Source organism: Papilio xuthus, unplaced genomic scaffold (assembly GCF_000836235.2).
Source record: "Papilio xuthus unplaced genomic scaffold, Pxut_1.1 DF824888.1, whole genome shotgun sequence".
Taxonomy (NCBI): domain Eukaryota; kingdom Metazoa; phylum Arthropoda; class Insecta; order Lepidoptera; family Papilionidae; genus Papilio; species Papilio xuthus.
Genome location: NW_013533761.1, coordinates 2407077 through 2418266, shown reverse-complemented (window position 1 = coordinate 2418266; position 11190 = coordinate 2407077). Strand labels below are relative to the sequence as shown.

The following is an 11190-nucleotide window of genomic DNA, read 5'->3' as shown; positions in this document are numbered from 1 at the left end:
TTAACTATGTCAATAGAAAACATGGATTTGCATATGTTTTTATGACTTTTAGCTTTATTCATAAAGGTAGTTTATCAAAATAAGACAGCCACATTCAAAGTCACAAATCTCTATGGGTAAAGGCAATAGTAACTACAACTGACTTGATATTTTAAGCTCTTTATTTTATTAGGTTACGATGAATTATTGTAGTGCCGAATAATGCCCTTAAACATTTTAAATTATAAAAGAAAATAACAAAAAGTGGAAAATAACATATTTTTATTTTAAGCCTGTTACATAATTGCATACTGAGTAAATAAATAACACAAAATTAGTGTCCACTTATTTCACAAGGTTTGTTCACCTTCAACCATTTCTTTCAAGTTGAGTAACTCAAATTGTCCATGGCCTTTTGTATCGGAGCGTATCATGTCATCTAAATTCCTAAAACTGCCAGGATCAATAAGACAAATAATATTTGCTGTACCAGATTCCCAATTTTCTTCTTCAACGCTAGTAGCAAGCTTTACAGCTTTTTCTATTACTTTCTTTGCATCTTTTCCACCAAGGGTAATTCTTACCCTCATTTGTGCTCTCTCAAGAGGAATTTCTTTTTTAATCATCTGAATAACATCAAGTGCTTGTTGCTTTGCACTTCTATTAACATTAACAGAAAAATGGGTGTCTTTCATTGCTTTCTCTATAATAGATACTGGATATGGCCTTTTTGTTTCTGGATTAACACATTTATCTGCGACAGTGGTAGCAATGTCTTTAAAAAGAGAATCTATTTGGGAGTGCCTTTCTTTGTCAGACACCTGAAGTTCCCCTTTTTCAAGAATTTCCTTACATATCTCTGTTTGATTATCTGTTCCGAATATTTTAACTAAATCTTCTTTTTTAGCCACTTGTCCTTTAGAAACATTTGTAAAGACAGTATGTGTTTGAAGTACTTCATCTATATCTTTTTCTCTGTAAAATAAAAGTAAAAGTTTATTGAATTTGTCTAAAAATATGTTGCAAATAAAATGGTTCACAAAGAGAACACATACAATTTGTTCCTCCAAGATAACACTTTATTCCTATAACAAGCAATTTCATATCTTTTACCACCTTTTTTCAACCTAACAATGGCGACGTTTGTTAGGCGTATTTGATTAGTGGGAGTAAATATTTTTGACATCGTGATAGATCAACTGTAAACGATATTTTAATTAGGTTATTTTCATTTATTTATATTTGAACAAATTTATATTTACTATATTCAAATATTATTTTTACGTTTCTTCCTGTTCCTTCCTTTCAGTGACATTGACATTTCACAATAAATAGATAGTCACAGAATAAAACAAGGTGTACTTTTTACAATCATCATCATCATCATCATCATCAACTTACGATACGTCCCCACCGAGGGGCTCGGAGCCTACCCTAAGTTAGGGTGATTAGGCCATAGTCAACCACGCTGGCATTTTACAATACAAGTAGGCATTTAAAAACCTACAACCACATTTCAACTTTTAATCATTTACTTGTGATAGGATAAGTAACAATTAATAAAAATTCATGCTTAATATCCAACTAAATAACGAAGAACATTTTTAAATATCTTTATTTATTAAAATATATTTAAAACCACCTACACGAATCCAATGCTCAAAGTCACACTTGTCTTTGGAAATCACTAAGTGTATTCGTGTATCCTAAAGTCATATATTCTTTGACCTGTATCGGGGAAAACTTGGCCGTCATCAGCCGTCATTTTATTAATTGTGTATTTTGTTGGCTATTTTATGTGATTGATCACAAAAATGGCTAAACTAGTGGATATATACAATAGCGAAAAAGATCCTGTTATTAAAAGAAGACAACTACCGCTAACTATTTATGAAAACCTGACTGTAAGTAATCAAGTTTACGTTTTGACAGTACATCAAACGTAGATTTTTGATTAAATCATTAACAAAATATAAGTCATGTGGTTAATAAAAATAATTTCATGCGCACGCAATATTGATCTTCTTGTGTTATGCGTTCAGCTAAATTGTTTTCTTTTTTCAAGAAATAAAACTAAAAGTTTAAGCAGACTAAAGTGACGGTCAATGACTGACCTTAATTTATAACATTATTTAATTGTTGTTATTGTATTTGATTTTGTTTTGCAGATGGTAATGGACTTGAAAACAATGGGATTGATTTGTGATAATCCACAAGTTAAGGGACGGGAATACGAAGAATTCATGCGAAAATATAGAATCCTCTCAACAGAAGAACTTAAAGCAGCTCTAAGGGTTGACGCGTCTGACATATTTAATGTACTAAACCAAAGCATTCCTTGTGTTGGCTGTAGAAGAAGGTAGTACCAATTTTAAATTGTTCATTATTATCCCTCTATGTATCCTTTTTGAAAAGATATGTAAAAATACCAACAACTTTTTGTTTTATCAACCAATAACGAAACCAAAAACACTATGAAAAAAAAAATAACATAAGTTTTGATATTTCTTATATTGCTGTAATTTTTCAGTGTGGAGCGATTATTCTATCAACTTTGTAAATCAGAACATCCAACATTAGATCCACTGATCCTCACCCCAGACGGGACAATGACAATACGAGAGGACAAAATAACACATTCACAGTCACTTGCTACTCTGCTAAATGGTCATAGGTAAGTGAAAGTGAATATTTAAGTGTGAGTGACAGAATTGGTGACATACTAATGAATATCAGTATTAAGGGCATCATGCCTAGATTTAAAATCACGGTCTCGAAATGTTTATGCATAGTTACCTATTTTTATGTAGTACTTATGCTAGAGTGGGATAGTATTTATTCTAGTTTTTACAGGTAAAGATATTATAATTTATGTACATTAAACACTAGATATTAAAATTGTGTGATTGACAACTTTAACATTTTCAGCACTGGGATTGAATGTCTAATCTTAAGTCAACCACGCTGGAAAAAGTCTCAGCGGTGTACATTACACTCATTAGAGGCTGGAGGAGCGCGTGGTTGGGGTGTAGCATCCACAGGAGGACCGAGCAATGGCGCATGTGGGGCTTGGAGCTCGTGGGGCATGGGGAATTGTAGTTGGGGCTGGGGTGCGTGGGGATGGGGCGGCCGAGCTGCGTGGCGCGCCGCGTGGGACGCCATGAGAACCTCCGCACGTGAACATGTCACTCTCATACATTTCAACACACTCCACGATACTCTGCATAATTATCTCCGGAAGCATCGGTTTTGTGCTGATTGTAAGACTAAGGTAAGTCATAGTTTTAATATTGTTATATTTGAAATGTGTGATTTATTAAATTCCAACACCAAATTTAATCATAAATTACTATATTTACAGGCAATGAACTTTTATTACTGTATTCCATTCAATTTCATCTTATATATGACTGAAACATTATCTAAGTCTGTTATTTTATTTAATCTAAGTTTATGATACACACATTTTTTAAGAGTATGTTTATATTAACGAATCTACTATAATTCAAAATGAAAAATATTGCATTATAAATCTTTGTAGGAATGTTTTAAGTTACATTCACATATAGACATTTTTATCATTATGATAAGCAATCTTTATCTGATATCGTGTTTTTTTTTCGTCCACGAAATTTGCCTTAAGTATTAAAAAATTACATAATTAAATGAAAATTGTTTATGATATTGGACATACCATACATATAAATTGTACTACATAATGTCTGTTATACTCACTTTTGGTAGGAAGACAGATATAATTTCTTAACCTCTTATTTGTTATCAAAATCTGCAGGTTTTAAGGGCTTATCAGTTACTTGTTGAGGAAAAGGAGCCACATAAGGAGAAAGGGTATGTGGGGGCACTTTATGGTGGCATCAAGAGATGTCTCCTGGACAAGCACCTTCACTTGCAGGCCAAGACTGACTACATAGCGTATCTCATAGCCCGTGCCGAGCCAGAGTTACTGGGTAATCATAGAGAAAGGCATGCAAAGACATTGGAAATTGCACAGGAAGAGGCAAGTATTGTATATTGTTAACATTTTGTGTAGTTAGATTTTGAAGTTAAAAACAATGTTCAGATAATTATTTGATAATACCAAAGAGCATGGTCCCATGATAGATTTGGTGACAATGTAACATAAATTTATCAATCAGGTATTAATCTGTCTTGGGATATGCATATACGAACGTCTCCAACGTATCTCGTTGCGGCTGAGAGAGGAAGAAGGCACGTGTCAGACGTTAGCGGCGGTCGGCATTGAAGCTCTCTATCGCAAATTCGAAACAGCGGTGGAACTCAAGAGCGGCGTCTCCAAACTGCAGTTACTTTACGACGAAATAACTCAGGAAGAACTCACTCGACAGCAGAGAAAAGAACAGAAAAAGCTAAAACGACGCAAGAAGAAAGAAAGGCAAGCTGTCGAGAACAAATGCAAGGTAAGTTATGTAATTAATAAAATTTAGAAGTGTTATAAACATTTAGTATACAATATACTACATGTTTAGCTCATCATTAAATATTGCATTTTAATTTAGGAGGCTGATTCAGAAGAACCAGAAGAGAAATGTGAATGTGAGGAATGTCTACTAGAAGAAAGGGACACTCCAACCGACCTGCTTTCACCTCGTGACTATAATCAGTGTTTTGAGACAAGTGGGGATGGCTGTCAATCGTGTCAAGACGACTACACTACGACAAAAATAGGCTCACCCAAGAAATCTGGCAACAAGAGGAACAAAAAGAATGAACTCACTTCTAGCGAGCTCTCCCACGACTGCGGTTACGCATCGGGCGGTGGAGTTACTACCGGAGGTTGCTGTGAAACTTTATCAGGTTCATCTTCTCTTATGAGTTCTCCGGAAGGTTCTGAAGTGGCATGTTCCGAAGGATTTTGTAACCACGAGAGAGGCGACTGTACAGATATTGCCAAAAGTGATAAATCTTTATGCACTGGTTTTACTCTGTCACTTCAAGAGATGTTGGTGAGTATATTTTCGAAATAAAAATGTTAGTAAAAAATTAATCATTCTGTTATTAATATTCTACGAAACACACATTCATATTTGTAATATTTGTTGTTAATGTCTGTCAAATAATGTCTTTTTCTTTACTAAACTAGTTTATTAAAGAGATTCTTTTTTCATACAGGACACATGCTCATCGGATGAGGAACACGACACCAGTTACATACCAATAGAAGAGGTTCTAGAATTTAAATCACGTAGGAACATAACGGAAAAAAGACAAGAGCTGAGACAGAATTTACGTCAGAAATTTGCCCAGCTCTGTGTGAATCCAACGAACACTCCTCTTATAACACAGAAACCGGATAAGCAATCTGTGTAACTTTGTTACCTGACACATTCAAACTGCACGTTTTAAAACATTTGTGTATACAATACAATGATATAAATCTGTAATTGCTTCCAAACCAGTAGATAATAAACTATAAATGTGTGTCACATCCAAAAATAATATCCGATAAATAGACATATAAATTGTTCTAATATTTCTGTTGTCTGTTTAATATACAACTTTGAGCATGTGTGCATGCTGTGTTAATCATAGGTCGAAATAAAACAATTTGAATATTTTATAATATTTTTATAATTTATTACATAAGACACTGTTTAATTATATTTATTCTGAAATTATAATCAAAGGAAATCATGTTAAATGTTATTGATGATGCTAATAATGAAATTAGCATAATCTGAATGGTTTTGTTAACACCAAACATTATTTGATAAAGACATTGGTGCTTATAGAAGATATAATGCTAGGCTCTTTACAGAGGTCGTCACTAGACTGGAAAATATAGAGTAGTCTTTATATAGAAACAAAGTGCATGTTTGAATGAATCTATATATGATATTAATTGACTGGATCAACCAGCATTTAACAAATGTTTACAATATAAAAACTTAGAATGCTTTTTATTGAAATATATAGTAGCATTTTTAATTGAATTATTTAATTTTCAATGCTTTATGTGACTGATATTACATAATACACATTGAATTTATTTTAGCTCTTTGTTATTTAGCTTCAAATCATGATCAAAAGGTCTTCAGTTGTCCTCACTGTCAGGATTACAGCAGTTGGTAAAGTTTGTAACTCAATTTTAATATATTATAACTCTGAACAAGTTCTTTTATTATTTTAAAATCATTCATATTTGTGCAATACAAAGAGTTGCATTGGTGCCACCAAATCCAAATGAATTTTTAAGTGCAACTCTCCTTTCCGTTTGCCATTTTTCTGGGACATTAGCAACATAGTTTAAATCATCAACAGGGTTTTCTAAATTCAATGTAGGAGGTATAACACCATGTTGACATGCCAAAATAGTAAAAACAGCCTCTAAATTCCCAGCGGCACCAAGAAGATGCCCATGAGCCCCCTTCGTAGAAGACACAGATATCTTAGAACTGTGTCCACCAAAAAGTTTCTTTATAGCAGTTGATTCAATGCCATCTCCTATTGGTGTGGATGTGGCATGAGCATTAACATAGGTTATTTCATTTTTTCTAATATTGGCATCTTGTAGAGCTCTTCCCATTGATAACATTGCACCACTTCCATCCTCTCTGGGGGCTGTTATATGAGACCCATCACCAGACAAACCATAACCTAAAATTTCAGCATATATTTTAGCATTTCTTCTTAATGCATGTTCATACTCTTCTAAGACTAGCACTGCTGCTCCTTCTCCCATTACAAAACCATCACGCTTTTGGTCAAAAGGCCTAGATGCTTTTTCAGGTTCATCATTAAATGAAGTGCTTAGTGCTCGCAAGCGACAAAACCCAGCAATAGCCAAAGGACTTATACAGGATTCAGCTCCACCACATACCATAACATCAGCATCTCCATATTTAATAAATCTATATGCATCTCCTATTGAATGTGCTCCAGTAGCACAAGCTGTCGATACTGAATGGTTTGGCCCACGAAAACCATACTTTATACTTATTTGACCAGCTGCCATATTTGGTAAGATTCTCGGAACAAAAAAAGGACTTACTTTATTATAGCCTATTTTTAATGCCTCATTTGTATCACAAACATCCTTTAGATCTATCATTCCCATTCCTAAAGCTACTCCTGTCATTTCTTTTTCCCTATCACATTCAGGAAACCATTTTGCATCAACTAATGCCTCGGCTGTAGCTACAAGTGCCAGACATGTAGCTGGCGCCATAGACTTTAAGTTAGCCTTCGACAATGCTTTTTGGACGTCATCATCTTGTTTTGAAATCAATCCAGCTATTCTACAGGGCAGTTTTTTGTAATCTTCCTCCTGAAGACACACAATACCGCAATGTCCTTTCAATAGATTGTCCCAAACTATTTTGGTTCCAGTTCCAATAGGAGAAACGACACCTAAACCGGAAACTACAACACGCCTTTGTGATTGATATTTTGTTAAGTACCTAACTTGTTGTACTAATTTCATTGTATTGATTCTGGAATAGATGATATTGCTCATTTAATTCATTTGTTGATATAAAATTGAGGAGATTAACTTTATTGAGATTGTCTCTTATTAAAATGTATATGCTATAAACATAAAACTTAGGAGGAATCTTAGCCTAGGAATTTGATTTATATTAATCGCATTAAAACGGTTGCGAGTTAATGAAAGTTTGGTTAGTTTATAACTATTATTATTTCTGTTTTGGTTTGGTCATGTCATGTCAATTCAATGTCGTCATTCATGTCCAAGAACATAGGCAAAGGCAACTGAGGTCACTATTACAATGTCTTTAATAGTTTATGCTTTGATGTATTCTTATAAATTAAATATGGTGGTGTACCATCTCTTATACCTAAATATGCATATTTCTCATTATTATTTTGTTTTTTGATGGTGGGAATAAATATAAAAACACCATTGATCAAATTGCTTCTTACATATTCTGCATGAATAAATATTTTTATTGATATGTCACCTGTCACTGTCATTTGATTTTTTTTGTGTAATTTTATTGAATTTGAACTTCTACTTTCACCACTTTTAGAATAAGTTAAATATTTAAGGATGTGTTTCCTAGTATTTGAGATAAACAATGGGGATCTATAGTTGTTTCCGTGGGAACATTAAAGTTTTAGTATCTATAATAGTAATTATACTAGGCGTTTTGTTGTACAAAAAATATGAAGAACTACAACATATTACCACTAAACAGAAAGGTCATCGACTGGTGTTCTCACAAGAACAGCTGACCCAGTATAATGGACATATCCAAGACAAGCTTTATTTGGCTGTGCTTGGACAAGTTTTTGATGTGACAGATGGTAGAAAACATTATGATCAAGGCTCCTCTTACCATTATTTCGTTGGTTTGTAAAATTGTGTTGTTATTATAAAAACACTAACCGAATTACCTGTATTATTATAATCTTCTGTATTGTAATTTAATTAAATCTTCAAGTAATTTGTACTGTGGTGTTAAACTTTCAGAGTACAATTCCATTGCTTAGATAAATTAAAAAATATAATAAAATAACAAAGCAAACATTGCAGGTAAAGATGGGTCAAGAGCTCTTGTTACTGGAAATTTTAAGGATGAAAGCTCTATGAAAGATCATGTACTAGATTTGTCTTGTAATGACTTATCTACATTACTTAATTGGCGACAAACCTATAGAAAAAAGTATAAGTTTGTAGGTAAGTTATTAAGTATTAACTTATATGAATCATTAAAATTTTGCTTAGTTTTTTAATCTGTTCACATTTTACAGGATTTTTAAATGGAAGATACTATGATGAACATGGTACAGAAACAAATTACTTAAAACAATTCAAGAGCAAATTAAAAGAATGTAAGGTGGAAAAAATGAATCAGGATAAAGAAAATCTCAAATACCCTCCATGTAACATTGCTTGGAATGAAGAAGAGGGTTCACGTGTATGGTGCACTAAAACAAGGTTATACAATATTTTTGTATAATTAAAATTAACACTTGACTTGCAATCTGCAGGTCCTGGGTTTGAATCCCGCCATGTACCAATGCATATTTTGATTTACACATGTACATTTATCTGACATTCTTATGGTGAAGGAAAACATTGTTATGCTACCATATCTGAGAAGATATTCAAAGATATGTGTGAAGTCAACCAACTCGGACTGAGCCAGCATGGTTGACTGGTCTAGTCACTCCTAATATAGGTTAGGCAACGTGCCCCTCAGTGGGGACGAATATGAGCCGATGATGAAACTTAAAGCTTATCTAACTATGAACAAAAGACCAAAAAAATGCTCAATTCTTAAAGTATAGTAAGTAAAGTAAGTCATTGCTGTGTAAGTTTTAGTTTAGAGAAGTGAAGTTCTACAGTTATATTAGCATTTATAACATCAAGTAGAATTACATAGGATTTTTTATGTTATGTTTTTTTTCACAGTGGTGGTATTGCCCGTAACTGGGTGGGTGTTCCAAGGCAACTCTTTACACCTGGTGAAGAGAAACCACGTTGTGTTTGCGTCAACTATGACATGGAAAGTGACAGTACAAATTTATTGAAGAAGTATCCTGATTGTCCTGATACTGCAACAATGTGCAAATTTAATACCTAAACATTCCATTTTAATGTTCTCACATATATAAGAAACTTAGTATTTATTGTGTAATATTTTACAACAGTAAGTTTAAAAGTATACAGATGTAATGAAGAGTAACTTGTATTTATTTTTTCTGACCATTAAATAAGGTTTAAGGCTGCTAAATGTTTTTTCTAAATCTTTTTAGAAGATTGTTCATAAATCTATAGTGCGTCAACTTGCATTTTCACTGCTTTGATGCAGATGCATGAAATCTATGCAGTACAAGGGAAATAAATAACATGTAAATGAAAGATTCTCTTTCATTGTCTCAAGTAAATTATTTGTACTATATTTAATAGTTATTACCATAATTCAAGAGAAATTATTTGTGGAAAGGAAATAAAACTAGGTTGTCTAATTAAACACATGATCAGTTTACACAAAATTCAAATATTACAGCTTACATATTGCTTTTAGTAAATAAGTACTAAGATATAATTAAAAATATGCCTATAAATGAGGCTAATCTTAGAATTATGATGATCAGTTCATGAGTTGGGTCCATCTTCAATAGTTTTACTCTCTGAATGTACGACTTCATCCAGATCGAGACATTCAATAGTTTTAAGAAATACTTGCATTGGTATTTTTTTCCTATTTAAAAATGTTTTATTGCCCAGAAGCTTTTTAATCTTTGCCCGTCGCCTTTTTATTTTTTCTTTAGTGTAGTGGCTGCCCAATTGAAATGTTAGCAATCTTTTAACTTTTCTGCCATGAATATTTGTCTCTGAGCCAGAGGCACTCACTTTTGGCTCTTCATAAATTGTCTCTAGTGTTTGAGATAATGTTTTAACTTTTTTGTTAAGATACAGAGCTTCAATTTCTTTTTGATTTGCATCTTCTTTAATATTACGTTTTCTAGGTCTTATACTAACTCGACGGTTAGAAAGTTTAGGTGGCTCGATTGCTAATGACTTTCTCTTCCTTAAAACACGTGAAGTTGTAGCAGTTACATTTTCTTCATTATTTGCTTCCTCCGCGACAGATTCATCAATTTCCATTATGTCCAAGTGTGCCATTTTATTTGGCAGCTCAGAGTCCATGCTAAATGTTTATTGTCGAATCTCAGTTTAACAATTTAAGTTTATACTTTTTAAAGTAGGTCTATATAAAATTTACAGACTTTAATTCATTTTCCTGATAATTCAACACCTCAATTTGAAAATTAACGTTACATTTACTGCTTTTACAAGCTGACCATTTTACCATGCGTCCCAATTCATATTTGTAGCACTCTTAACTTCATGATCTATCTCAATTCACCGTCTATTTATCCGTAACAGGAATCTGGCAGCTTTTCGGCTTTTTTATCTAGTTTAAGTTTCTATACAGTCTCTCAGTTAACTAATTTGACAGTTTGATAAGAAAGTGCTTTTTTTGACAGCTGTTGCTTTAAACTGTCAAACTGTTGTTTTTTTCTGGGCATAGGTATTTGAGTGAATAAAAACAATTTCTTAATAAATTAATTCTTTATGAACCTTAGTCCATACAACATCGCTGTTGATGAAATATAATATTTAAAAATGGCGCTATTCACAGATTTCCAAGTATTTTTAGGACCGTTGATTGTATTAATTTATTTTCAACTAAATGTTAA

The 11190-nt window shown here is 32.9% G+C and overlaps 5 protein-coding genes across 5 annotated transcripts; 2 read left to right on the top strand and 3 right to left on the bottom strand.

The window, feature by feature from the left end:
* Positions 1 to 244: 244 nt before the first annotated feature.
* On the bottom strand, positions 245 to 1368 carry Sbds (SBDS ribosome maturation factor). Its single transcript, XM_013325107.1, has 3 exons — positions 1264 to 1368; positions 1035 to 1178; positions 245 to 954 (listed from the first exon to the last, which is right to left on the bottom strand). Exons 2-3 carry the CDS (start codon positions 1163 to 1165, stop codon positions 330 to 332), a joined length of 756 nt encoding a protein of 251 aa, XP_013180561.1. The 5' UTR covers positions 1166 to 1178; positions 1264 to 1368; the 3' UTR covers positions 245 to 329.
* Positions 1369 to 1674: 306 nt separating this feature from the next.
* LOC106127111 (gametogenetin-binding protein 2-like) lies at positions 1675 to 5946 on the top strand. The gene is made up of 8 exons (XM_013325104.1): positions 1675 to 1883; positions 2148 to 2338; positions 2510 to 2653; positions 2908 to 3250; positions 3773 to 3997; positions 4137 to 4418; positions 4518 to 4964; positions 5131 to 5946. Exons 1-8 carry the CDS (start codon positions 1794 to 1796, stop codon positions 5326 to 5328), a joined length of 1920 nt encoding a protein of 639 aa, XP_013180558.1. The 5' UTR covers positions 1675 to 1793; the 3' UTR covers positions 5329 to 5946.
* A 92-nt stretch (positions 5947 to 6038) lies between these two features.
* Positions 6039 to 7747, bottom strand: LOC106127112 (3-oxoacyl-[acyl-carrier-protein] synthase, mitochondrial). The gene has a single exon (XM_013325105.1). The coding sequence runs from the start codon at positions 7472 to 7474 to the stop codon at positions 6155 to 6157; it is 1320 nt and encodes a 439-aa protein (XP_013180559.1). The 5' UTR covers positions 7475 to 7747; the 3' UTR covers positions 6039 to 6154.
* A 193-nt stretch (positions 7748 to 7940) lies between these two features.
* On the top strand, positions 7941 to 9711 carry LOC106127113 (neuferricin). Its single transcript, XM_013325106.1, has 4 exons — positions 7941 to 8328; positions 8513 to 8656; positions 8731 to 8917; positions 9395 to 9711. The coding sequence occupies exons 1-4, from the start codon at positions 8055 to 8057 to the stop codon at positions 9564 to 9566; spliced, it is 777 nt and encodes a 258-aa protein (XP_013180560.1). The 5' UTR covers positions 7941 to 8054; the 3' UTR covers positions 9567 to 9711.
* A 252-nt stretch (positions 9712 to 9963) lies between these two features.
* LOC106127115 (uncharacterized) lies at positions 9964 to 10972 on the bottom strand. The gene has a single exon (XM_013325108.1). It carries the CDS (start codon positions 10634 to 10636, stop codon positions 10082 to 10084), a length of 555 nt encoding a protein of 184 aa, XP_013180562.1. The 5' UTR covers positions 10637 to 10972; the 3' UTR covers positions 9964 to 10081.
* Positions 10973 to 11190: the final 218 nt, after the last annotated feature.

What these genes read in the sequence shown, in the direction of transcription:
- Sbds (XM_013325107.1), bottom strand. Translation starts at nt 1,165, where the DNA reads ATGTCAAAAATATTTACTCCCACTAATCAAATACGCCTAACAAACGTC. An exon ending in TTATCTTGGAGGAACAAATT is followed by an intron (nt 955 to 1,034) that starts GTATGTGTTCTC and finishes TTTATTTTACAG; the next exon opens with AGAAAAAGATATAGATGAAG.
- LOC106127111 (XM_013325104.1), top strand. Translation starts at nt 1,794, where the DNA reads ATGGCTAAACTAGTGGATATATACAATAGCGAAAAAGATCCTGTTATT. An exon ending in TGTGTTGGCTGTAGAAGAAG is followed by an intron (nt 2,339 to 2,509) that starts GTAGTACCAATT and finishes GTAATTTTTCAG; the next exon opens with TGTGGAGCGATTATTCTATC. An exon ending in ACTCTGCTAAATGGTCATAG is followed by an intron (nt 2,654 to 2,907) that starts GTAAGTGAAAGT and finishes TAACATTTTCAG; the next exon opens with CACTGGGATTGAATGTCTAA.
- LOC106127112 (XM_013325105.1), bottom strand. Translation starts at nt 7,474, where the DNA reads ATGAGCAATATCATCTATTCCAGAATCAATACAATGAAATTAGTACAA.
- LOC106127113 (XM_013325106.1), top strand. Translation starts at nt 8,055, where the DNA reads ATGGGGATCTATAGTTGTTTCCGTGGGAACATTAAAGTTTTAGTATCT. An exon ending in CTCTTACCATTATTTCGTTG is followed by an intron (nt 8,329 to 8,512) that starts GTTTGTAAAATT and finishes CAAACATTGCAG; the next exon opens with GTAAAGATGGGTCAAGAGCT. An exon ending in GTATGGTGCACTAAAACAAG is followed by an intron (nt 8,918 to 9,394) that starts GTTATACAATAT and finishes TTTTTTTCACAG; the next exon opens with TGGTGGTATTGCCCGTAACT.
- LOC106127115 (XM_013325108.1), bottom strand. Translation starts at nt 10,636, where the DNA reads ATGGACTCTGAGCTGCCAAATAAAATGGCACACTTGGACATAATGGAA.